This window comes from Panicum hallii, chromosome 5 (assembly GCF_002211085.1).
Source record: "Panicum hallii strain FIL2 chromosome 5, PHallii_v3.1, whole genome shotgun sequence".
NCBI lineage: Eukaryota > Viridiplantae > Streptophyta > Magnoliopsida > Poales > Poaceae > Panicum > Panicum hallii.
In genome coordinates this window covers 14,131,606-14,159,213 of record NC_038046.1, presented here as the reverse complement: position 1 = coordinate 14,159,213, position 27,608 = coordinate 14,131,606, and the positions used below count along the sequence as shown (strand labels likewise).

Here is a 27,608-nt window from a genome sequence, read left to right as displayed (position 1 = left end):
GCGCAAGAAATCATCGTCCGATCGATTTTTTGATGCCAACATGGCAGAAGCAAAATAATTTAAATTAAATCAAACATCTCATGGATAAGTAATTAATAACAACGTTGGTTATAAATTAATTAAATTCCTAAAATAAAATTAAACAATTCCAAATAAATTTCACATTGGTTCTATTTACTAAGAATAGCATCTCATAATTTATTCAGGGTAAAAATGCTCCAAAATAAATTTACTTAGTGCTCAGAAATTAAATATGGAATTTAAACTGAATAAATAGCTTAGAAAAAAATGAATAATTGAGGAAATTCGTGGAGCTTTAGTATAATTTGGGCCATTAGTCCAACAGCCAATGGCCAGGCCGCCGAATTGGCCCGGCCGCGCGCGCCTTCTTTTCCCATCTGCTCAGGCCGGAGGCCCTGCAGCCTCAGGATGGGCCGCCAAAGCTGCCCGCTCGCGCTACCACCCCCCCCCCCCACCCCAACCCCCCCAAACACACGCACACCATCTCAGCCATGCAAATCGATCCGATGGCTGAGCGTGCTTATCGGAGCTATAAAAGGCACCGACCCCCCTAAACCTAAACCCTAGTTTTATTTCTCCTCCCCTCTTTCCCTGTAGTCGCCGGGCAGTCTGGCCCTCATGACACCGCGCGCCACCTTCTCCGGAGCGGCGCACGAATGGTATGATTATTGTTCTTTTTGGTGTTCTATAGCTATCTCGGTTACCCTCAACTGAACCGATTTCAACGTATAGATAAAACGTCGAGATTAAAGGACTGATATAGTTTATAACCATGGGTTATAAGAAATGGATAACAGATTTACCATAGCATATCTATGAGTGTCATCTTCCCGTGCCGTTGAAAAGAATAAGGCTGGTGCCAATGGAGGGCGGTACCGCCCCCCTGTCGCTCCAGCCCAGGCGAGAGCGAGGCGAGAGGCAGGCGAGAGGGAGAGAGAAGGCGGTAGCACTACCGCCGGGCGGGATCCGTCGCTATCGTCCCGCTCTCGCCCGCGTTGGCAGGCGCGCGGGGGCGGTAGGCGGGCGGTAGCAAGGCGGTGCGCTGGCGTCGGGTGAGAGGGGTGGGGCGGGAGTGACGTGGCGCATTTCTATTGGTCCGCGTGGAGGTTGAAATAATTAAATTTGGAAAAGAAAAGCTGACGTGAAGAAGACAGAAGTGAGAGCTGGCACTATAGCCTGTGCATTGAAGGGGTGGGGTGAGAGTGGGGTGAGAGTGAGGGTGAGAACTGACGTGGCGGGGTGATATCTCCCCCGCCACTGGACTCAGCCTAAGCTACCAGTGTAGTAGTGTACGTAAGGTACTTTTGGGACGTACAAAAGACAAATTAAACGCATGATCTCTGTTCAACTCCAACGTCGTATCTAGTAGAAAAACTTGTTGAAATACGCCAGCTGGATATAATAATACAGCAGTCCAGATGCACATCTTTTTTACTAGGTGGACGGAGAAATGCCTGTATGGCTCGCCTCTCTTTGCTACTACTACTACTACTTCTTGTATCGTGTGACGTACTTCTTTTTTAATTCTAGACAGAGCCTATGCATGGGTCTGTGTCAGGTATATAATGTTTAGAACAGGCTTGCTACCGTATAAAAGGAACATAAATTGTTATGCATGTGCACCTAATAATTACGACCTTCATACTGCTAGCGTCAAATTAACAAGCAACCGTCCTGTATATATAGCACACGAAACGATCGAGCAAAGCTACCACTACAAATTAACTTGGAGCAGCTCCTTTCTCCGCACTGTGCCTAGATTCTGACGGTTCAACTCAGTCGCCAAGGAGAGGGCGGGGCACGTATGTATCCCCACACTTTTAGAGGTTCGCCACCATTGCGTCGCCTCCTATTCATTCGCCAAGCCGCACATCCGAAACATGTAAGTCCGGTCTCTCTCGAGCTATATGAAATTATGAATAAGGTGTGATCTCGATCTCGATTGCTAGGAATATTTCAGATTATATAGAAGTTTTAGTTTAAACATATGTAGAGTGGACCTTTTAAGGGATGTTTGGTTTGAGAAATGGGGTGGTCCATTATTTTTTCACGCCTTGCCTTTTTGATTGGTTTGTGAAACAGAATGAATTGATCCATCATCACATCTTTCCTCACAAGCTAATAATTCATGTGGTGGACAAAGTTAAAATAATAATTAATTTGGAACGGAGGAGTATCTCTACGATCAAGTCGACTAATCTTTGCTACCCAGTTTTTGCTAGAGGTAAGGTGTCGTGATGGGACTGTCGATCCGGTGCCGCTGGCTACAAGTCGATGCGGCTACCGCTTCCACCCCACGTCCGGCAACCTCCCACTGTGGCGTCAGCGTCAACCCCACAGTGTCCTTCACAGCGCCAGCAACGTCGCCTATGACCTTGAGGAGCTCTGGCATGCCTGGCAGGCCGATCCCTCCGATGTTGATGAATTATGGGGCAACTTCTTCGGCAGCTTTGATGCAAAAGCCTCCACCTATGCCGTCGCCGCAAGCCAAACCATCCAGGAGACCATGCAGCTCCTCCACCTGGTCGTCGATTTCCAGATCCACGGCCACACGATGGCCAAGCTCGACCCACTCGGCCTCGACGTCCCGGAGGACATCGACCTCAGCCTCTACCACTTCACGGAGGCCGACCTCGACAGGAAGTTCTTCCTCGGCTTCTCGACGACGCCGGGCTTCCTTTCTGACTACAGCCCGGTAGTCACTCTCCGCGAGATCCTCCGAAAGCTCCATCAGGCCTACTGCGGCTGCGTCAGCTACGAATTCGCGCACATCCTGGATAGGGACAAGTGCGAGTGGCTCAGGGACAGGATCGAGACTGGCAAGCCCCACGACGACTACGACAAGAACCGTCGCCTCATTCTGCTCGAGAGCCTCATCCGGACCACGCTGTTCGAGAACTTCCTCGCTGCCAGGTGCCCGAGTTCCAAGCGATACGGCATCGACGGCGGCGAGACGCTTATCCCTGGCGTGGAGGCATTGTTCGACAGGGCAGCCGAACTCGGTGTCGAGAACGTCGTCATAGGGACGTCGCACAGGGGTAGTCTCAACCTCATGGCTAATGTCCTCGGCAGGCCCATATCGCAGATAATCAGTGAGCTCACCGTCGGGCCAAGGCCTGTCCAAGTTGCTGACGGCCAAGGCCCGATCTTCACCGGCACCGGCGAACTCTACTTCCAGCAGGGTGCCTCCTGCGACCGTCCTACTCATGGTGGCAAGAGCGTTCACCTGTCCTTGGTCGCCCATCCCTGCCACCTTGAGTCCATCGACCCCGTCGTCCTGGGCAAGACGCGCGCGAAGCAGTTCTTCTCCGGCGACGTCGGCATGACGAGGACCATGAGTGTCCTCGTCCACGGCGACGGTGCCTTCACCGGCCAGGGCGTGGTTTACGAGACGCTCAACCTGAGCGCCCTCAAGAACTACACCACCGGTGGGACCGTCCACATCGTTCTGAACAACCGGGTCGCCGCCACGGCCGACCAGAGCGCTGGCAGGTCATCCCGGTACTGCACCGACATCGCCAGGGCCCTCGGCGCTCCGGTATTCCACGTCAATGGCGACGATGTGGAGGCTGTAGTCGGCGTGTGCATGCTTGCGGCTGAGTGGCGCCAGACGTTCCATTCGGATGTGGTAGTTGATCTGGTCTGCTACCGCCGATTTGGGCACAACGAACTTGACGATCCCACCTTGACGCTGCCAGAAATGTACCAGGTGAGCCTACTGCTTCTGCTAATCAGTAGTCACACATATTTTTACCATATCTTTGAGCATTTCTACGTCAATTTGATACCGCTGATGCTATTTTAATATTACTCCGCTGCTGATTAGCATTGTTTATGCATGATGTGCCAGGTGATTAAGAACCATCCCAGTTCATTGAACCTTTATGAACAAAAACTCCTAGGGACAGGCGAAGTTTCGAATGAAGATGTACAGAAGATCCATGAGAAAGTGAACATATTCTTAGATGAAGAGTTTGCAAAGAGCAAAGATTTTGTTGCCAACAAGAGGGACTGGCTCTCGGCTTCTTGGACTGGCTTCAAGCCACCCGAGCAGATATCTCGTGTATTTGATACAGGGTAACATACAACATTTCCCCCTTCTAGTTCTTAGAGAAATTCAATGGTTGTGAGCAATTGCGTTCATTGTCGATTCCTATAGGATCCCTGCATGCCAAAACTGGCTTCTGTAGTCTTTCTACATATTTCAGTGTTTTTCATCTGACACCATGGAATGCCTTCCCTACTGCAGAGTTAAGCAGGACAGACTGAAACTTGTTGGACGGGCGATTACCAAACTACCTGTGAACTTTAAGCCCCACAGAGCAGTGGAAAAGCTTCTGAAGCAGCGTGTCGCAATGATCGAAACCGGTAAGAAGATCGATTGGGCGTTTGCGGAAGCGCTCGCCTTTGCGACACTATTAGAGGAAGGTAATCATATTAGGCTAAGTGGGCAGGATGTGGAGAGAGGGAATTTCAACCAAAGACATGCGATTCTGCATGACCAAGAAACTGGAGCGACATACTGAAGCGTCCCCCCATCAGGGAAGACTTAAAAGTGTTATTTTATCAGTCCCAGGAGGCTGATAACACTTTTATTACATCAGATGGTACATCACCGTACAACTCTTCGCGGTAATGGGCAGTGAAGCGCCACTATCGCGAGGATTACAATAAAAGCCCATACTACTACACTAACTACGAACAGAGGATCATCAGAGTCTTGCGCCATGCGGAGCTCCAACGGTGACCTCACCCACAGGCAAGACTGGGTGTAGGACGGGACCCTACTCGTCGTTCTCGGGGATGTAGTCGGGATCCTCCACTGTAAAGTAAGAACGGGGTGAGTACAAACGTACTCAGCAAGTCCAATCACACCCAGGGGGGGGGGATACAACAGAATTAAATGCACAGGAAATATTCAAGATAAGGGTTAGGGTTTATTTACGGAAAACTCGGTTATATGCAAGGGTTCGTTTTGGAAAATATTTTCAAAGTAAGTTTTCAAATATCAAAGAACACACGATGTGGATCCACACAGGATTCACGTTTTAGATCGCTACCGGACTCCCCGTCCGCCGTAGCACACGGCACAACTGCCGGACACTTTCCAAACAACTCACACCAGCCCAATCATTCCCAAGAGAAACACTAGTTATGTGACCACACCATAACTTGCCCAATACCGTGGGCACGGCTATTCGAATAGATTTTCAACTCTGCAGAGGTGTGCAACTTTACCCACAGGTGGGGTACCACAGCACGAACACCTTAGTGCCGGTGCAGATCCCATCGAAGCCCTTACCCACCTTAGCTAGACCTGACTAGCCACCACGGGATTTATCAAGGGGTCATTCGACCTACCACCGAGGTTTAACCGGGGCATAAGTCACACAGAGCTTATCTCGTCTCCTTGATCACCCGTTGCTCCCAGCTCTCCTGATGGCTATCAGACTAACTAGTGGGGTTAGGCCAAGCCGTTGCCCATACAACGGTCAAGTGGTTTGCACGACAGGAAGCTAGGTGAGACGACACATCAACTCGGTCCTTAGGGGTGACAAGATGGATATCTCCCCTCCACGCTCAACCACACAGGTACGAGCACACCAACGGCAATTCACACAGAAATGCCATCCATCTCGTCTAACTCACTTTTCAAAACCACATTTTATCCCTTCCCACACACATGTACTTTCTTTATAAATCAGGTGGTCAAAGTATGGCTATTTCAGACAAGGGTGGCTATCCTACCAGGTTTCTAGCACGCAAAACCATGAAATTTTATAAAACAGGCCATTGGGTTGTGTTTATAAAAACTAGGACAAAATATGCATCAAAGGGCGGAATTGAACTTGCCATCGTCAAGCCCTTGCGGAAGGTCCTGATCGAAGCACTGTCCTTCGGGTTCGGGGTCGTAGAACTGGTCCTCAGTTGCTCGGTCGCAGTCGGGAACCTCGTCGTTCACTCCGTGTCCTACGACGCAAACAAACAGACACACGATCAAGCGAAGGAACTAAAAGCTTTTATCGTTGAGCTTGAATCAGAAATAATTTAGTTACGGAGGTAGGGTTAATATTTTCGGGTGGTTCTGTATAGCATGCTTAGAACTATGCTAGAAAGGGTGTGGTAAAATTTCAGGTCGATCGGAGGTCGTTTCGCACATAAAATGACGAGTTAAAGGGAGATCTAGGGGTCAAACAGGGAATCCAGGGCTTATTTGTAAGTTTCTCTAAAAAGGGAAGGGCTTATTTGTAAATTACAGAAGTGTTAGGGTGTAGTAGAAAGTGTGGGGGGGCCTATTTGGAATTAAGTTTGCATTGTGGGGGGGGGGGCTTAGTTTGAAAGAAAATAGTAAACAGGAGCTTTCTTGCAAAAAGGCCAATAGAGTGGGGGGCTATTTAACAGTTAGGGAAGAAGGGAGGGGGCTAAGGGCAAAATAGCCCTTTCTTCTTCCTCCAGCCGTGGGAAACAGGGGAGGGGAGGAACAGGGCGCCGGCGGCGGCCCAATCCGGCCGGCCAAGGCACGGCGGCGGCCCGGGGGTGGGGGAAAAGAGGGAGGGGGGCGCGGGGAACCCATCCCCGGCCTCACCTTGGCTCGGGTTGCAGCGAGGGGGGCTGCCCACGGGAGCATGCGGCGGCGGGCAGAGGCGCTCGTGGAGGCGGCGCCGGGCTGGGGGAGGCGAGGGGCCGGGTGGTGGAGTGGGTTGTGGGGTGGGTGAGCCGCGCGGGGAGCCAATTTATAGAGGACGGGGGCGACGGGGCGGAGGGGAACGAGATGATGGCGGCCGGCGGGCGGTGCGGGCGCCATTAATGGCGCTCCGGCCGCACGCGGCCGTCGCGACGCGGCGTGGCGCGGGGCGCGGGCGCCGAGGGCACGTGGGGGAAAGCTGTGCGAGCACAGGGCGGCGCGCGCAGCAGGGGAGCAGCGGCGGGCGGCGCGGCTGCCGACGGGCGGCGCGCGCGTGCGCGCGGGCGGCGCGGCACGGCGCGGGCCAGGGTGGGGGCGTGGTGACGGGTGGCGCGGCGCGACGCACGGCCACGCGCGGCGCGGGCGCGCGCGTCGTGGCGTGGCCGGGGCAGAGCCGGCGTTCGGTGCTCGGTACGCGGGAGCAGAGGAAAAAGGGGGAGGAGCAGGAAGAAAGGAGAAGGAAGAGAAAGGAAAAAGAAAGAAAAGGAAAGGGGTGAAAAAGAAAAGGAAAGAGGGGAAAAGAAATAGAGAGAGAAAGAAAAAGAGGGAGGGAGAGGCGCCGGCGCCGGTCGCGGCGGTGACCGCGGCCGGTCGGCCACGCGCGCGGGATTCGCGCGAGGAGAGAGGGAAAAGAAAAGGAGTCGCGCCGGCGCTAATCGCGGCGGGCGGTCGCGCGTGAGTGACAGGCCATTGAGCGAAGTGGAACGGGACAGCGTTCCGGTTAGGTTTTAGGGTTTCGTCGTTGAACCGTTTCTACGAATTACTCTAGCGTGTGAGCAGTGCGGCGGTCAGGCTCGCGTCGGCCGTCAGCGTAACGGCGAAGCGGAGAGAATCAGGGTTTTACGACGAATACATTTTCGGCCAAGATACTCTAACGCGTAGTTTTAGATTTGAAATTTTCGGGGCGTCACACATACTGCCCGCTCGACCATGTTGTGACGAATCAGAATGAGGGGCTGTTTACAGTTAGCAACAGGTAAGTTTACTTACGGATTTATATTTGGTCAACTACGGTCTATAAGCAGAAAATTCTAAAGTCAAAATTTATTGTTATCGTGTTTCTGCTTTGCAGTCTACTTTCAGAATATGCTGTTCTTGGGTTTGAAATGGGTTACTCCATGGAGAACCCCAACTCACTGGTTCTCTGGGAAGCACAATTTGGTGACTTCGCCAACTGTGCGCAAGTGATCTTTGACCAATTTCTGAGCTGCGCGGAGGCAAGATGGTTGCGCCAAACTGGGCTTGTTGTTCTACTACCACATGGTTATGATGGCCAAGGCCCTGATCACTCTGGGGCCCATTTGGAGCGCTTCCTCCAGGTAATTATCAGATGAACCTTTCTCCTATAAAGAATCGAGAAAATTCCATTTATGACATCAGAAGATAGCTTAATTCCCTTTTTGGTCTTCAAAAAATTTCGCTGCCTCGTATGACCATGAATATGAATTTTTGTTTTGTTTCTCCAATGACCCTGCCTTCAGTTTGTTACCTAAACGCCCTGAATTGGACTATGAAAAGATCAATTTGCCCATGGAAGGAGACCGAAGCCAACCGATCAGCATAAAGCCCACTATTCACCACGACCCTTGCGGCCATAGCATCCTTACCCTCGGCGCCCGCAGGGCAACTGGCCTCAGCGCCTGCCGGCCCAGCGCCCCTGGCCGCCGCGCCACTGCCAGCCGCGGCTATGACTGTCAGACCCGGGCTATGGGACTGCGTACATAACGTAGTTCATACAGAATTAGGGGATAGGACATGTCATATACCTTATCTATGTTGTACTCTACTCGCATGCGAAGTAGGACTAGCCGATACAGAAGAAAGCTACTCGAGTTGTACTCGAGTACGGTTTCTAGGCTAGTGTCGGACTAGGATTCATTTAACCCTGTCCTTCCGGATATATAAGAGCGGGCAGGGACCCCCTCAAAACATCAATCAACACCCAAGGCAATACAAACCACCATATAGGACGTAGGGTATTACGCACATCGCGGCCCGAACCTGTCTAAACCTTGTGTTGCTTGCACCTTCAAGTTCCTGATCTCGGCGTCACCCTACCTAAAACTTACCACCTTGGGTATACCCCTCGGTGGGCAGGCAAAAAACACCGACAACGACGCCTCCTACCACGTCGCCCAAAGGGCAGCAGGCCGCGACGCCCCTGCCCTCGTTGCACGCGGGCCCGTCGCCTCTAGCCGCCGCGCCTCGTGGGCAGCCGACCGCCACGCTCCCTGTCATACCCGGGCTCCCGGGACTGTACACATAGCATACATTTCCTAGAATAAGGAATGAGACATGCCCATGCCCTACATCTGTTTTAACCACTCGTAGCGTAGTACGACTACTCATACAGTAGTAAAACTAGTCGGAGATGATAGAAAACTACCCGAAAAGTACTCGGGTAGGACTTCTGAGCTTGTATCCGACTAGAACTTCCATGTAACCGTGTCCCCCAGACTATATAAAGACGGACAGGAACCCCCTTCAAACGGGAGATCACCCGATCATCACCTAAGACAATAAAAACCACACAGGACATAAGCTATTACGCTCTCAGAGGCCCGAACCTGTCTAAACTTTATGTTCTTTGCACCTTCGAGTTCCTGATCTCGGCAACACCCTACCTACAAACTCACCACCTCGGGGGTATCCCTCGGTGGGCGTGGCGGTAAAATATTGACAGCTAGTGCGCTAGGTAGGGGTGTTCATCGAGCATCCACCGGACAACTCGATGGCGTCTTTCAACTTCACCAGCGCCGTGCTCAACGAGGGCACAACTTTTATCTTCGGCTCCTGAATCTGCGTCGCTAACATCTTGGGTGGCTTCAACAGCCACCTAGTCAACTTCAAGAATCCAGAGGCCTCAACACCAACTTGACACAGCGACCTCGACGAGTTCATCAACAACCTCGACGAGTTGCTACTCCCCGATCTGGTCCTGCAGATCGAAAAGATGTCTGTTTTCGACGCGACTTCTACTCATGCTGCACCAGAACTGGTCGGATCGAACTCAAACCGATCTGAGGGGACCACACAATCCAAGTCGCTCTCCGACTTGGAGGAGGACTTAGATCTTCTGCTTAAGCTCAAGGATATGGGAGCCACCGCCTGTCAAGAGGTGGCCCACGTTTTCGACAACTACTCAAACTCCAATGAAGAGTACTCGTCATTTAGTACTACACCTTTAAGCCAGAGCCGAGCAGGACTCGGAGACGAGAGAGCCACCACTTGTCAGGGGGCCTCCGCTCTTGAAAACCACTCGCAACCTGATGACTGCCCCGAATCATTATTGGGCAATCATCTGGATTTAACTATAACATCTACGCCGCAACGCCGTTTCGTGTACTGGAAGAGCTTAGAGCCCTCTGAACTACTCAACTACGACTCCCGCCTTGTGGCCTTCACTCAGGAACTGCCCTTCCAGGAGGGAAAACCTCTCTCTCCCATCGCGGAAGAGTGAGACGGTAGCACAGAACTATTCGAGTACAGCCATACGGCTGACAACTCATCGGATTGTCAAGCGCACCTAGTGCAGGCAGAACGTGGAAAATTGCACTCGCAATCCAATGTACCAAAGGAACCTCAACAACACTTTTGCAGCTGCCGCGGATCAGGAGTATCGTACACCGATTGGCGCCATTGCAGAAGCAGCGCTCCTAGCCCAACAACTACCAACTAACCCCTAGATACAAAGGCTACAATATCTAACCCAGCGCGCGCTCGTGCAACTCGATGGGAAACATCCAGTGTCTTCCACTCGGAACTTGCCCTTGAGGTCTGAGCGCTATAGTGACACTGCACTGATCAGTCCCACCCCCGGAGGAGGCCCCGGGAATTGGAGCAACGATAGTCGCCAGCGCAACGAGGGTCACCGGTCCGAGCGTGGCAACACCGAACAAGAAGTACAACAATCTACTCACCTACCTTGCAACTAGCGTGACGCAAGGCCTCAAGGCCAAGCTCCACCCGCGGCTAGCCTTCACGACGCTCCCACGATCGATATCAGGCAGAAGATCAATGATGGCCGCAACGAACGGTGCATCATTGAGGCAAGGAGAAGGGACCGTCCGACAGGTACCACCACCACCACGACAACGACCGCTTCCCCGCCTTCACCTACAATATCACTGAAAAATCCTATCCCAAGGATTTTAAACTAGTCGGAATCCCCAAGTATGACGGTAAGCAGGATCCGCTCATATGGATCCGATGATACTCCGTTGCCATCGAGGTCTCAGGGGGTTCCAACTCCACCAAAGCACTCTACTTCCCGATAGTTTTGGAATCCGCACCCCTGACTTGGCTTGAAAGCCTCAAACCAAACTCCATCGGCTCTTGGGAGGACCTCAAGCGAGCCTTCATCAACAACTTCCAAGGATCCATGATCAAAGCAGGCACTCGCCACGATCTGTCCCAAGTTAAGCAGGAGCTAAACGAGACCCTGAGGTCCTACACTCGGTGCTTCTTCAAGATGCGCACTACCATCGCCAACATCACCGATGAGGATGTCATCCTCTGCTTCCAGAATAGACTCTTCTCGAAGCACACGTATCACGACTTCAGACGCCGCCCGACTACTGCCGTGGAGCTATGTGACATGAAGGCACGGTGGGTGACCAGCAGGATGAAGAGAACGACCGCTTCCCCAAGAGCAACAGCGACAAGCAGGGCAACAGCAAAAGCCACTTCGATAAGGTCTAGCGGAACCACTCGGGAAACCCCCGAAAGTGCAAGCCAGACCAAGAAGTCGTGTCTGTTGAGCGCAATCCGCGAGGTAAGAAGTCGTAGAATAATGACGCACAGTTTAAGAAAGTCCTGCACAAACAATGCCCAATGCACCCGAAGCACAACATACACTCTTCGCGTGCGTCAGCCTCTGCAAGTCACTCAACGCTCCACCCTTTCCCCAAGCCAGAAAGCGAAAGGACCAGGAGGATGATGACGAGGGTGACAAGTCGAGGGCTCAAGATTTCCTGGACCCGAAGAATCTTGCCAACATCATCTTCGATGGAGACGATGGCTTCTCCTCCAAGCATGCGTAGAAGTTGACCCTGCATGAAATTTGCTCTGTAGAGCATGCCATGCAAAAGCTTCTCCAAGCCGGCAAAACTCCCACTCGTCCTAGATCCTGTCATGGCGGGCTCATAGCTGACCCGAGTACTCATCGATGGCGGGAGCGGCCTCAACCTTCTCTTCGCGAGTACTCTGAATAAGATGGGTCTGGACATCTCCAAGATGCTCACCCCTAGCAGAGCTCTATTCTACGGCATCGTCCAGCGAAATTGAAGCGTCCCCCCATCAGGGAAGACTTAAAAGTGTGAATTTATCAGTCCCAGGAGGCTGATAACACTTTTATTACAACAGATGGTACATCACCATACAACTCTTCGCGGTAATGGGCAGTGAAGCGCCACTATCACGAGGATTACAACTAAAACCCACACCACTACACTAGTTACGAAAAGGGGATCATCAGAGTCTTGCGCCATGCGGAATCCAACGGTGGCCTCAACCACAGGCAAGACTGGGTGCAGGACGAAACCCTACTCGTTGTCTTCGGGGACGTAGTCTGGGTCTTCCACTGTAAAAGTAAGAATGGGGTGAGTACAAACGTACTCAGCAAGTCCAATCACACCCACGGAGGGGGGGTATAACAGAAATTAATGCAAAGGACAATCCAAGGGTACGGTTAGGGTTTGTTTGCGGAAATCTCGGTTATATGCAAAGGTTCGTTTATAAATACTTTCAAAACTAGTTTTCAAACACCAAGAAGCACGTAGTGTTGATCCACACAGGATCCAAGTTTTAAACTGCTACCGGACTCCCCGTCCGCCATAGCACACGGCACAACTGCCGGACACCTTCCAAACAACTCACACCATCCCAACCATTCCCAAAGAGAAACACTAGTTATGTGACCACACCATAACTTGCCCAATACCGTGGGCACGGCTATTCGAATAGATTTTCAACTCTGCAGAGGTGTGCATCTTTACCCACAGGTGGGGTACCACAGCACGAACACCTTAGTGCCGGTGCAGATCCCATCAAAGCCATTACCCACCTTAGCTAGGCCTGACTAGCCACCACGGGATCTATCAAGGGGTCATTCGACCTATCACCGAGGTTTAACCGGGGCATAAGTCACACAGAGCTTATCCCGTCTCCTTGATCACCCGTTGCTCCCAGCTCTCCTGATGGCTATCAGACTAACTAGTGGGGTTAGGCCAAGCCGTTGCCCATACAACGGTCAAGTGGTTTGCACGACAGGAAGCTAGGTGAGACGACACATCAACTCGGTCCTTAGGGGTGACAAGATGGATATCTCCCTTCCACGCTCAACCACACAGGTACGAGCACACCAACGGCAATTCACACAGAAATGCCATCCATCCCGTCTAACTCACTTTTCAAAACCGCACTTTATCCCTTCCCACACGCACACACACTTTCTTTGCAAAACCAGGTGGTCAAGGTATGGTTGTCACAGCAAGGGTGGCTATCCTACCATGGTTACGGCACGCAAAACCATGCAATTTTTATAAAACAGGCCATCAGGTTGTGTTTATAAAAACTAGGACAAAACATGCATCAAAGGGCGGAATTGAACTTGCCATCGTCAAATCCTTGCGGAAAGTCCTGGTCGAAGCACTGTCCCTCGGGTTCGGGGTCGCAGTACTGGTCCTCGTTTGCTTGGTCACGCTCAGGACCTTCCTCGTTCACTCCGTGTCCTACGACGCAAACAAACAAACACACAATCAAGCACAAAAACTAAAAGCTTTTATCACTGAGCTTGAATCGGAAATAATTTAGTTACGGAGGTAGGGTAATATTTTTGGGTGGTTTCTTAATGGCATGGTTAAAACTATATTAGAAAGGGCATGGTAAAGTTTCGGGTCGATCGGAGGTCGTTTCGCACATAAAATGACGAGGTAAAGAGAGGTTCAGAGGCTAAACAGGGGCCTAGGGGCTTATTTGCAAGTTTTTCCGAAAAGTGAGGGCTTGTTCGTGAATTCTAGAAACATTGGGGGTACGATAGAAAGTGTGAGGGGTCTCTTTGAAAATAAACCTTCATAGTGGAAGGGTCTTGTTTGGGAATAATAAGAATAGGGCTCTTTCTGCAAAAGTGTACAAGGGGGGGGGCCTTTAACCGATTAGGGAAGATGGGAGGGGCTTAAGGGCAAAGTTGCCCCTTTCTTCCTCCCCTTGCCAGCAGGAAGCAGAGGAGGGAAGGGGGAGGCTCGGCGCCGGCCCAATCCGGCGGCCTAGGGCCTAATAGCGGCTAGGGGTTGGGGGGAGAGGGAGAGGGGAAGGAGGGGGGCCCATTTCCGGCCTCACCTCGGGCGGGGGCGGTGTGAGGTGGCCGGCCGACGGGGGGGGGCGGCGGCGGCTCGGAAGCACGGCGGGGCGGCGAGGGAAGCTTGGAAAGGGAGCTGGGAGGTGATGGCGCGGTTGTAGAGGTGCCGAGGTGCGGGGGAGGGCTATTTATAGGCCGGGGGAAGGGCGGTGGAGGGGGTCTCGGCCGGTGGCTCCGCGGGCGCCATTAATGGCGATTTGTCCGTTCGCCCGTGTCGCGACGCGGTGTGCAGTGCGTGTCCAGGACGGCGGCGGTGTGTGGCAGCAGCGGGCGGCGTGTCGGGGCGGGCGTGGCAGCGGCGGGCGGCGCGGCACGCGCAGGAACAGGGCGCGCTCGTGCGCGCGGGGCGCGGTGGGGAGCAGCGGCGGGCGGCACGGCTTGTCGACGGGCGGCGCGGCCGCATTCCGGGGGCGGGCACACGCGTGCGCGAGCGGCGCGGTACGGCACGGGCCAGGGCGGGGCGCGGGCGCAAGCGCGGCGCGGGCGGCGAGGCCGGGGCAGCAGTGGCGGGCGGCGCAGCGAGCCGCGCGGTTGCGCGCGCGTGAGGGCGGGAGCGTGAGGGCGCGTGCGCGAGGGGAGAGAGGGGGGGGTGGCGTGGCCCGGGAGGCGAGGGCCGGTGGTGCTCGGGAGCAGAGAGAGGAGAGGGAAACAGGAAGGAAGGATAAAAGGAAGGAGAGGGAAGGAAGAAAAAGGGAAAGGAAAGAAAAGGAAGGGAAGAAAAGAAAGAAGGGAAAAGAAATAGGGAGAAAAAGAAAAAGAAAAAGAGGGAGGGAGGAGTGCCGGCGCCGGTCGCGGCGGTGACCGCGGCCGGCCGGCCAGGCACGGGGAAGCGCGTAGCGCGAGGAGAACAGCGAGGGAAAAAGAAGACGCGTCGGCGCCAATCGCGGCCGCAGCCGCGGCCGGTCGGCCACGCGCGCGGTATTCGCGCGAGGAAAAGAAGTCGCACCGGCGCTAATCCCGGCGGGCGGTCGCGCGTGGGCAACAAGCCATCGAGCGACGCGGAGCGATCGGTTAGGGTTAGGGTTTTGACATCGAATCGTTTTTACGAACTACTCTAGCGCAGGATTTAATTAAGTGAATTTTCGGGGTGTCACAAACCTACCCCACTTAAGTGAATCTCGTCCTCGAGATTCGGCTGGCTGTTAAACAGATGGGGGAATTCTTTCTTTAGGGCCTCCACGCGTTCCCAAGTTGCTTCCTCTACTCCGTGTCTGCTCCATTGCACCCTGCATATCCGCACTTCGGAGTTTCTTGTCCTCCTAGTGACAGTGTCTAGGATCTTGACCGGCACTTCCTGGTATCGCAAATCCGGCTGCAGATCCATTGTTTCCACCGGCACATGTTCTCCCTCGGGTACTCTCAAACACCTTCTTAACTGCGAAACATGAAACACTGGGTGTATATCTGACATTTCTTCTGGTAACTCCAGTCGGTATGCTACCGCTCCGATTCTCTTAAGAACCTGATACGGCCCAATGTATCGAGGGGCTAATTTTCCTTGTACTTGAAACCTACGTGTCCCTCGAATGGGTGAAACCTTGAGATATACAAAATCACCTAGGTTGAAACTTATTTCTCGCCTTCTCTTATCTGCGTAGTTCTTTTGTCGGGACTGAGCTGCTTTCAATTTCTCGCGGATCTCCGCTACTTTTTCCTCTGCTTCTTTTATAAGTGCAGGTCCTACTAGTGCACGTTCTCCAACTTCCGACCACATCAAGGGAGTTTTGCACTTTCTTCCATAGAGGGCTTCGAACGGCGACATGCCCAAGCTGGCTTGGTAACTATTGTTGTATGAGAATTCTGCATAAGGTAGACTCTGCTCCCAATCATTTCCATAGGTTAGGACGCATGCTCTCAGCATGTCCTCCAAGACCTGATTTACCCTTTCGGTCTGACCATCTGTCTGTGGGTGGTATGCGGAGCTAAAGTCCAACTTAGTGCCCATGGCGTTATGCAGGCTTTTCCAAAATCTAGAGGTGAATTGGGTTCCTCTGTCTGAGATAATTCTGCTAGGCACTCCATGTAACTTTACTATGTTTTCCACATAAAGCTTTGCCAGCTTCTCTCCACCGTAAGTGGTTCGTACGGGTATGAAATGAGCCGACTTAGTGAGTCGGTCTACTATCACCCATATGGAATCGTGTCCTTTCTGTGTTCGGGGTAGACCCACTACAAAGTCCATTCCTATTTCATCCCATTTCCAGACCGGGATAGGCAAGGGTTGCAATAATCCTGCCGGCTTTTGATGTTCGGCCTTGATCCTTTGGCAGGTATCACAATGTGCCACAAGTCGTGCAATATCCGCTTTCATTCCATTCCACCAATACTTTTGCCTTATGTCCTTATACATTTTGGTGGATCCTGGATGGATGGAGTAGGCCGAGTTATGGGCTTCGTCCATGACTATCTGCCTGAAGCCTCCGTTCTGGGGTACACAAATCCTATCCTCGTACCACAACGTTCCCTTATCGTCTACTCTGAAACCTGGCGCTTTGTTTTCTCCGGTTTGTTTGCAGATTTTCATTAACTCCTGATCCGATCGTTGGGCCTCTCTAATCCCATCTTCTAGTGTCGATTGGACGTTTAGCACTTGGCTGGAACCTCGAGGCACAATGTGCACATTTAATCGTGCCATTTCCTCGCGCAGATTGTCATCCTTGGGCCCATAGGATTTCCGGCTTAAGGCATCGGCTACTACGTTTGCTTTCCCGGGGTGATACTGAATTTCCAAATTGTAGTCCTTGACCAATTCTAACCATCTTCTTTGCCTTAGGTTTAAATCCGGCTGGGTGAAGATATACTTCAGACTCTTGTGGTCGGTATAAACTTCACACTTATTTCCAATCAGGTAGTGTCTCCAGATCTTAAGGGCATGCACTACGGCTGCCAATTCCAAATCATGGGTCGGATAATTCTGCTCATGAGTCCTGAGTTGGCGGGAAGCATATGCGACGACTCTCCCATCTTGCATTAGTACACACCCTAATCCTTGTCGGGATGCGTCACAATAAATGACAAAGTCCCGATGAATGTCCGGTAGGGTCAGCACTGGGGCGGTTGTTAACCTTTGCTTCAATTCTTGAAAACTTCTTTCACAATATTCCGTCCAGGCGAACTTCTTCTCCTTCTTAAGAAGTTCCGTCATGGGTCGGGCTATCTTGGAAAATCTCTCGATAAATCTCCGATAGTATCCGGCTAACCCAAGGAAGCTCCTGATTTCACTGACGTTAGTTGGTTGCTGCCAGTTGGAGACTGCTTCGACCTTCTCTGGGTCCACAGCTACGCCTTCCGCGGTCAGGATGTGACCAAGGAAAGCTACTCTTTCCAGCCAGAATTCGCACTTGCTAAACTTAGCATAGAGCCTATGTGTCCTCAGCTTCTCCAATACTACCCGCAGATGTTGCTCATGTTCCTGAATACTCTTAGAGTAGATAAGTATGTCATCGATAAAGACTACAACAAACTTATCCAGCTCGTCCATAAATACTTTGTTCATGAGGTTCATGAAATAGGCAGGGGCATTGGTTAGTCCGAAGGACATTACGGTGAACTCAAACTGCCCGTAGCGGGTGACAAAAGCTATCTTAGGAATGTCACTTTCTCTAATCTTGAGCTGAAAATATCCTGACCTCAGATCGATCTTTGAAAAGTACTTGGCTCCTTTTAGCTGATCGAAGAGGTCATCAATCCTGGGGAGGGGGTACTTATTCTTAATGGTAACTTCATTCAGTGCTCGGTAATCTACACACAACCTCATACTCCCATCTTTATTTTTAACGAATAGGACTGGGGCTCCCCATGGCGACGAGCTTGGTCTGATAAAGCCGATACGTTGCAGTTCTTCTAGTTGCTTCTTTAATTCTGTCAATTCAGAGGCTGCCATCCTATAAGGTCTCTTGGCTATAGGGGAGGTTCCGGGGATAAGGTCGATGACGAATTCTATATCTCTGTCTGGTGGCATACCGGGGAGTTCTTCGGGAAAAACTTCTGGGTATTCATTTACTACCGGGACTCCTTCCAAGGGCTGGGCTTCCATGCTAAACACCATCAGGTCAAACTTACTATTCCGGGTATGGCAGATCACTTGTACTCCTTCAGGGTTTGTTAGGTGTACCACTTTGTCGGTACAGCCTATGAGACCATTGTGTCGGCTTAACCAGTCCATTCCAAGGATCACGTCTATTCCCCCAGACTTAAGTACTACCAAATCTGCTAGAAAGTCTACCCCACTTAAATTGATCCTTACTCGTGGACAACCTAATTGACAATTGATGTCGCCTCCAGGCGTCCGGGTTAATAGGGGTGTTTTTAGTAGTACTGTAGGTATTTTGTGTTTCTCCACATAGCTCGAGGATATAAACGAGTGCGATGCTCCAGAATCGAATAGTACTGTTGCCAGAGCTGAGTTGACTAGATACTCACCGAGCACTACGCCCTGAGCTTCTTGAGCCTCCTGCGCGTCGATGTGATTGACGCGGGCTCGTCCAAATGATTGCTGCTTCACCTGCTGGCTGCCATCGTTGTTGCGGACGGGCACTCGGTTGGCACCGGTCAGGGCTGGTCTGGGCCCATTCACCGTGTTGGAGAAGGCCGACGTTGCCGGCTTATTCTTGGCGTAGGGGCAATTGGCGATGAAGTGCCCCGTCTCACGGCAGTTGAAACAGGCCCTAACATTGTTGTTGTTGGAGGCGGCCAGGCTGGTGTTGCTTTGCGGGGCCCTCATGGTATTCTGGCTCTTAGGCTGGGCTTCAGAGGCTCGTGATCCCGTCACTTGGGACTGAGTCCTATACTGCATTGGGGCCTGGGATCTTGGTGCGGTGTAGTTGGAGTTCCTCGGCTTTTGGTAGCGGTCCTGTTGGCGGGCCTTACTCTCCAGGAATTTGCGTTTGTTCTCCTTCTTCTCTTCCGTTTTGGCCCTTTTCGTAAGGATAGCCTTGTTCATCAGGGTGTTGAAATCAGGGTAAATCTGAGGGGTAAGCAAGGTCCGGAGTTCTGGGCTTAGCCCCTTCTTGAACATATCCTGTTTCTTGTCATCGTCGTTCACTTCCTCCGGTGCATATCGGGCCAACTCTATGAACCGGTGGGTGTATTCTTCCACCGACATGCTTCCTTGTTGTAGTGCGCGGAATTCATCCGCCTTGCGCTTCATGGTGGCAGAAGGAATGTGATAGCGGCGGAACTCTCTTACGAATTCTCCCCAGGTGATGGTAGAGGCATCTTCGGCTGCGGCACAATAGTTTTCCCACCACGATAATGCTGTTCCGGTGAGCTGGTGGGCTGCTAGAAGGACTTTGTCCCGGTCCTGGCACTCGAATGGTTCGAGTTTCCTCTGAATCACTCGCAACCAGTCGTCTGCATCCAGCGGGTTGCAGGATCCGGCAAAGGTGGGCGGCTTGGTCCTTAGAAAGGCTGTCAGCTTGTCATTCATATTCTGCCCTCGTGGCTGCCAGTTAATGAGGGCATTGGCCAGAGTCTCCAGTATGAGGGTCTGGTTGTGAATTATTTGTGCCAGGTCTCCGAGGGGTGGGGGAGGTGGTAGTTGCTCTTCTCCTTGATTTTCTCCTCGGTTCTGGCTTACTTCTTGTTCTGCCTGAGGAGGATTTTGCCCAGCAGGTTGTGCTCCGGCACCAGCGGCTGCGGGGTTCCGGCTACGGGAGGCCCTCGTGACGCTCCGGGGAATCATCTGTTGATTGGGTAGAGTGGGGTTACGATTATGTGATGTTTAAGTTGTTTAATTCGTGTATAAGGCAGAATCTATCTCCTGCCAGTAGATATATAAACAAGCAGCACACAACAAAACAGCACACAACATCACAAGCAAGAGCACAAACAACTTTATTACTGCAAGGGGGTACAGCTTAGGGTGAGACTAGGTCTCGTACTACTCGTCCAGGGTCATGTCTAAGGGCACGACTTAAACAAAAGGGGCTGGGGGTACATCAATAGGGTGGCGTCGGTCATTCTACTCGCGGGGCGTGCCTTCTTCTGGGGCGGGGAGCGTGAGTGATCCTTGCTCGCCGTCCTCTGGGTTTCCACCGGCCAGGGGTTGCGCTTCAGCATCCCTTTCAACGGCGGCAGCAGAGCTTTCAGGGTTCCCGGGTGGGGCTTGTGTGTTTCCAAAAAGGGGTCCCCATCCTATGATGGGCGTCCCGAGTAAAACATGGTCCTCCCCAATTGCCGGGACTGGTGTCCCACTTCGGGTCCAATCTTGCATGCGCCAGTCTCGGGCTTGCCTGAGGCTTTCTTGGGCGACTGCTTCGCTACTGACCGCGGCTGCGGCTCTTGCCTCGGCGTGGGCGGCTCGGATCTGCTGTAATCTCACTGTGAGCTCCGCTTGCTCGGCTCGATGGGTCTGTTCCCTCAGAAGGTTGGCTTGCTCATCAAAGAGTTGGTCCAGGGCGGCTAGGTAAGTAGCCACTTGGTACAGGGGGCCTTCTTCGTGGCGACGTCGTTCCAGGTTTCTCATGCGTGCTTCCCAGACTGGAGTTCTGATGGCCGGCGGGAAGAACTTCGCTGGTGTGGGGGCGAGGTGTTCTTCAAAAATCCGGCACAAATAACGGAGTACTTTTCTGATGGCCAAGGGGTAGGTATCTTGGTGTCTAAACCCCGTGGCGGTCGCTCGCCAAGGCTGAATGTCGGGGTAGCGGTTGCTCCTGGCGATGACCAGGATCACCCTGCAGCGGAGGGTACCATGGTGCTCGTACTCTCGGCTGTAGTACCTTGGGCGTTCTGTAACGCCAAGGCCTTCCAGGGTGTTGATCAAAAGGCTGGGGAATCCAGGTGCAGCTTGGCAATCGCCCTGGGTCCATCCTTCCTCAGCCATCTGAAACAGAAACAGGGTAAACAACCTGGTACAGGTGCAAAAGGGAGTAGATGATATTTATTATTACAACAAGGGTGGTACAGTTTTCATAGATACGTGGTCATTAGGGTAGGGTTTTAGCTAGGGGTGCTAATCCTATCATGGGGATTCTTCCTCGGTCCTGATAGAGCGCTTCTTTATTGGAAGGAACCGATCCATCTCGTTTTCGGTCTGAGTACCCTTATCCCAATGGGTTTCCATGGGTTCTTCTTCTTTTTCCTCTATCCATCCGCCTATTCCGTTGCGGTTCTCGTATTCTTGCATCTGGGCTTGGAGGGCGGCTACGGAATACTCGGCGTTTGCAGCTCTTGTTCGTTGCTCCTCCAGCTCCTGGGTTATCTTTTCAATCCCATGGATTAGCTGCTTCAGTTGTGCCGCCTGTTCGCGGTAGAGTGCATCCAAGCCAGTAAGGTAGATGGACAGGTGGGAGACCGTATCTTCTAGGTCTTCTTCTTCTCGTCCAAGTCCCCTCATTCGGGCAATCCAAGTGCGTCCTCTTCCCTCAGCGGGTGGGAAAAATCCCATAGGAGTCCGCTGAAGGTGGTGCTTGTAGAGCACACGCAGTCGTCGCAGGGCTTTACGGGCGGCCTTTCGGTAGGTGTCGGGGAAGCGGAAGCCTTTTGTGGAGATGAACCAGGGGTCCACATCAGGGTAGCGGGTGCTTCTTTCTACAAAGACCATTATATCGCACCGAAGGGTGCCTCCGGCGATATACTCACGGTAGGCATACTCCGGTGGTTCCATAATCCCGACGCGTTCCAGGCTGAGCAATAGTAATTTGGGAAGGCCGGGCTCTGCGTGACAGATTCCGTTGACCCATCCATTGCCAGCCATCTGGAACAGGGCAAAAACCTGTGGTAAGTGTTTGTGTAGAAGAGGGCTAAGTCAGAGCAAATCCTAGGGCTTGAAAAGGGGTTTCGCTCCTAGGGTCACGTCCTACGGCCAGCCTACAGCTCTGATACCACCTGAAGCGTCCCCCCATCAGGGAAGACTTAAAAGTGTGAATTTATCAGTCCCAGGAGGCTGATAACACTTTTATTACAATAGATGGTACATCACCGTACAACTCTTCGCGGTAATGGGCAGTGAAGCGCCACTATCGCGAGGATTACAACTAAAACCCACACCACTACACTAGTTACGAAAAGGGGATCATCAGAGTCTTGCGCCATGCGGAATCCAACGGTGGCCTCAACCACAGGCAAGACTAGGTGCAGGACGAAACCCTACTCGTTGTCTTCGGGGACGTAGTCTGGGTCTTCCACTGTAAAAGTAAGAATGGGGTGAGTACAAACGTACTCAGCAAGTCCAATCACACCCACGGAGGGGGGGTATAACAGAAATTAATGCAAAGGACAATCCAAGGGTACGGTTAGGGTTTGTTTGCGGAAATCTCGGTTATATGCAAAGGTTCGTTTATAAATACTTTCAAAACTAGTTTTCAAACACCAAGAAGCACGTAGTGTTGATCCACACAGGATCCAAGTTTTAAACTGCTACCGGACTCCCCGTCCGCCATAGCACACGGCACAACTGCCGGACACCTTCCAAACAACTCACACCATCCCAACCATTCCCAAAGAGAAACACTAGTTATGTGACCACACCATAACTTGCCCAATACCGTGGGCACGGCTATTCGAATAGATTTTCAACTCTGCAGAGATGTGCAACTTTACCCACAGGTGGGGTACCACAACACGAACACCTTAGTGCCGGTGCAGATCCCATCTAAGCCATTACCCACCTTAGCTAGGCCTGACTAGCCACCACGGGATCTATCAAGGGGTCATTCGACCTATCACCGAGGTTTAACCGGGGCATAAGTCACACAGAGCTTATCCCGTCTCCTTGATCACCCGTTGCTCCCAGCTCTCCTGATGGCTATCAGACTAACTAGTGGGGTTAGGCCAAGCCGTTGCCCATACAACGGTCAAGTGGTTTGCACGACAGGAAGCTAGGTGAGACGACACATCAACTCGGTCCTTAGGGGTGACAAGATGGATATCTCCCTTCCACGCTCAACCACACAGGTACGAGCACACCAACGGCAATTCACACAGAAATGCCATCCATCCCGTCTAACTCACTTTTCAAAACCGCACTTTATCCCTTCCCACACGCACACACACTTTCTTTGCAAAACCAGGTGGTCAAGGTATGGTTGTCACAGCAAGGGTGGCTATCCTACCATGGTTACGGCACGCAAAACCATGCAATTTTTATAAAACAGGCCATCGGGTTGTGTTTATAAAAACTAGGACAAAACATGCATCAAAGGGCGGAATTGAACTTGCCATCGTCAAATCCTTGCGGAAAGTCCTGGTCGAAGCACTGTCCCTCGGGTTCGGGGTCACAATACTGGTCCTCGTTTGCTTGGTCACGCTCAGGACCTTCCTCGTTCACTCCGTGTCCTACGACGCAAACAAACAAACACACAATCAAGCACAAAAACTAAAAGCTTTTATCACTGAGCTTGAATCGGAAATAATTTAGTTACGGAGGTAGGGGTAATATTTTTGGGTGGTTTCTTAATGGCATGGTTAAAACTATATTAGAAAGGGCGTGGTAAAGTTTCGGGTCGATCGGAGGTCGTTTCGCACATAAAATGACGAGGTAAAGAGAGGTTCAGAGGCTAAACAGGAGCCTAGGGGCTTATTTGCAAGTTTTTCCGAAAAGTGAGGGCTTGTTCGTGAATTCTAGAAACATTGGGGGTACGATAGAAAGTGCGAGGGGTCTCTTTGAAAATAAACCTTCATAGTGGAAGGGTCTTGTTTGGGAATAATAAGAATAGGGCTCTTTCTGCAAAAGTGTACAAGGGGGGGGGGCCTTTAACCGATTAGGGAAGATGGGAGGGGCTTAAGGGCAAAGTTGCCCCTTTCTTCCTCCCCTTGCCAGCAGGAAGCAGGGAAGGGGGAGGCTCGGCGCCGGCCCAATCCGGCGGCCTAGGGCCTAATAGCGGCTAGGGGTTGGGGGGAGAGGGAGAGGGGAAGGAGGGGGGCCCATTTCCGGCCTCACCTCGGGCGGGGGCGGTGTGAGGTGGCCGGCCGACGGGGGGGGGGGCGGCGGCGGCTCGGAAGCACGGCGGGGCGGCGAGGGAAGCTTGGAAAGGGAGCTGGGAGGTGATGGCGCGGTTGTAGAGGTGCCGAGGTGCGGGGGAGGGCTATTTATAGGCCGGGGGAAGGGCGGTGGAGGGGGTCTCGGCCGGCGGCTCCGCGGGCGCCATTAATGGCGATTTGTCCGTTCGCCCGTGTCGCGACGCGGTGTGCAGTGCGTGTCCAGGACGGCGGCGGTGTGCGGCAGCAGCGGGCGGCGCGTCGGGGCGGGCGTGGCAGCGGCGGGCGGCGCGGCACGCGCAGGAACAGGGCGCGCTCGTGCGCGCGGGGCGCGGTGGGGAGCAGCGGCGGGCGGCACGGCTTGTCGACGGGCGGCGCGGCCGCGTTCCGAGGGCGGGCACACGCGGGCGCGAGCGGCGCGGTACGGCGCGGGCCAGGGCGGGGCGCGGGCGCAGGCGTGGCGCGGGCGGCGAGGCCGGGGCAGCAGTGGCGGGCGGCGCAGCGAGCCGCGCGGTTGCGCGCGCGTGAGGGCGGGAGCGTGAGGGCGCGTGCGCGAGGGGAGAGAGGGGGGGTGGCGTGGCCCGGGAGGCGAGGGCCGGTGGTGCTCGGGAGCAGAGAGAGGAGAGGGAAACAGGAAGGAAGGAGAAAAGGAAGGAGAGGGAAGGAAGAAAAAGGGAAAGGAAAGAAAAAGGAAGGGAAGAAAAGAAAGAAGGGAAAAGAAATAGGGAGAAAAAGAAAAAGAAAAAGAGGGAGGGAGGAGTGCCGGCGCCGGTCGCGGCGGTGACCGCGGCCGGCCGGCCAGGCGCGGGGAAGCGCGTAGCGCGAGGAGAACAGCGAGGGAAAAAGAAGACGCGTCGGCGCCAATCGCGGCCGCAGCCGCGGCCGGTCGGCCACGCGCGCGGTATTCGCGCGAGGAAAAGAAGTCGCACCGGCGCTAATCCCGGCGGGCGGTCGCGCGTGGGCAACAAGCCATCGAGCGACGCGGAGCGATCGGTTAGAGTTAGGGTTTTGACATCGAATCGTTTTTACGAACTACTCTAGCGCAGGATTTAATTAAGTGAATTTTCGGGGTGTCACAGAAATGCGGCTACACCACTCCGTTCAATGGTCCTGCCAGTTACCTTTGGGACAAAGAACAACTACCACACCGAGTACATCAAGTTCAAGGTGGCTGACTTTGATTCATCATACCATGCCATCCTCGGTAGACCGGCACTAGCCAAGTTCATAGCCATGCCCCACTATGTCTACCTGTACTCAAGATGCCACGCAAGACAGGCGTACTCATGCGCCGCGGTGACCTGAAGAAGTCGTACGACTGCGACCAGGAGGCGATCGAGTACGCGGTGACATCACGCATGCCAGAGCCTTTTGTGAAAGTACTCGCGGCCCCGCAAAAGCTCACCGACTCAGAGATGGAGATCTCCAGCCAGAGGCCTAGCCAGTCGAGGGTTAAACCCAACCTCAGCAACGTCAGCATCAAGGCCATCCAGCTGCTAGAAGGCGACCTATCCAAGACTGCTTTGATCGGAGGCAGCTTGCCCGCTTGAGTGATAAATAGGAAAATGGGCTCATCAGCTTCCTTAGGTCTAACCAAGACATATTCGCGTGCAAACCAGCAGATATGCTAGGGGTGCCCAAGGAGTTGATCGAGCATCGCCAACAAGTTGACCCTAAAGCCACTCCGAAGAAGCAATGACTATGATGCTTCGCTCCCTAGAAGAGGGAGGCCATCAAGGAGGAGCTAGCAAAACTACTCGCAGCTGGTTTTATTAAAGAAGTATACCACCCCGAGTGGTTAGCTAACCCTGTACTAGTCTTGAAAAAGAATAATAATGAATGGAGGATGTGTGTGGATTATACTAATCTCAACAAACACTGCCCGAAGGATCCCTTCGTGCTCCCACGCATCGACTAGGTCATCGACTCTACGGCTGGCTGCGTCCTGTTCTCCTTCCTTGACTGCTACTCGGGTTACCACCAGATCGCTCTCAAGGAAGAAGATCAGATCAAAATGGCGTTCATCACCCCCTTTGGAGCATATGCATACATAACCATGTCCTTCGGGTTGAAGAACGCAGGAGCCACCTATCAGCGGGCCATCCAACTATGCTTACTGATCGGCTACATCGCAACGTTGAAGCCTATGTGGACGACGTGCTCATCAAGACCAGATCCCACGATGAGTTCATCCTTGATCTCGAGGAAACCTTCAACAGCCTACGCAAGTTTTGATGGAAGCTTAAGTGCGTCTTCAGCGTGCCAGAAGGAAAAAATACTCAGTTTCATCGTTAGTCACCGAGAAATTGAAGCAAACCCAGAGAAGATCACTGCCATCACAGCCATGGATGCTCCATGGATGATCAAGGATGTCCAAAAGCTCACAGGTTGTATGGCGGCCTTGAACAGATTTATCTCGCGACTTGGGGAACGGGGGCTACCCTTCTGCAAATTGCTCAAGCGCCACGATAAGTTCCAATGGACCAAGGAGGCAAAACAGACATTGCAAGATCTCAAGCATCATTTGCAGTCGCCCCCCATCCAGATGGCTCCACAACCGGGCGAGACTCTGCTACTCAACATCACCGCAACTCCTCACATTGTCAGCACGGCAATCGTGGTGGAGCGCCAAGAGGAAGGCCATGCCTTTGGTGTGCAGAGGTCAGTCTACTTCATCACTGAAGTCCTTTCTGAATCCAAGGTTCGTTACCTGATAATTCAGAAACTACTCTACAGTTTACTCATCATTTCTAGGAAGCTTCGCCATTATTTTGATGCATTCAACATCTCAGTGGTCACTGATTTCCCATTGGCGGATAGCCTCCACAATCAGGATGCCACCGGGCGCATCTCCAAGTGGGCGGTGGAAGTGGGGGCTCTCACCCTTGACTTCAAGCCCCAGACGGCCATCAAGTCACAGGCACTAGTCGATTTTATGGTGGAGTGGCGAGAAAACCAAGTGGAAGCCCCGGGCAACCAGCCAGAGCATTGGGTCATGTATTTCGATGGCTCACTCAAGCTCGGGGGCGGTGGCGTGGGAGTACTCTTCATCAGCCCAAAAGGAGAACAACTCAAGTATGTGTTCCAATTATTATTTAAGGTCTCTAACAACGAAGCTGAGTATAAGATACTATTGCATGGGCTATGCCTGGCAGTCTCTCTGGGCATCAAGCGACTGCTTGTCTATGGCGACTCCTTGCTGGTGGTCCAACAAGTCAACAAGGAGTGGGATGTCAATAAGGACACCATGGACGCGTACGTCACGGAAACATGCAAGCTCGAGAACAAGTTCTCGGGGCTGGAAATCCATCACGTGATTCGTGACAACAATGTGCAAGTGGATGTGCTATCAAAATTGGGTTCTGATCGAGCTAACATCCCACCAGGAGTTTTCATTCACAAGTTGCATCACCCATCCATCAAGTCACCAGATTCAAGTACCATCGCTCAGGGTACAAAGAAACCCGACCGAGAGGTCTTGATGATCGAGGTCAACTGGTGGGTGAACTTCATCGACTACATCCAGAAGCACAAACTACCCCCCGTCATCGACCCAAAACGCGCTGAGGCTACACGCATCTTAAGGCTGCTAACTCCATAATTTAGGCGGGCCAGAAAGGTGGGCTG

General features: G+C 52.7%; 1 protein-coding gene across 1 annotated transcript in view; it reads left to right on the top strand.

The window, feature by feature from the left end:
* The first annotated feature begins 1,310 nt into the window (after nucleotides 1-1,310).
* LOC112892451 (2-oxoglutarate dehydrogenase, mitochondrial-like) overlaps nucleotides 1,311-27,608 on the top strand; it is a 34,105-nt gene continuing 7,807 nt past the window's right edge. Inside the window, exons 1-6 of the mRNA XM_025959611.1 lie at nucleotides 1,311-1,903; nucleotides 2,234-3,730; nucleotides 3,872-4,098; nucleotides 4,271-4,540; nucleotides 7,620-7,682; nucleotides 7,779-8,025. Coding sequence (XP_025815396.1) covers nucleotides 1,826-1,903; nucleotides 2,234-3,730; nucleotides 3,872-4,098; nucleotides 4,271-4,540; nucleotides 7,620-7,682; nucleotides 7,779-8,025 — 2,382 coding nt within the window. The 5' untranslated portion in view covers nucleotides 1,311-1,825. The remainder of the gene's footprint in view (nucleotides 1,904-2,233; nucleotides 3,731-3,871; nucleotides 4,099-4,270; nucleotides 4,541-7,619; nucleotides 7,683-7,778; nucleotides 8,026-27,608) is intronic.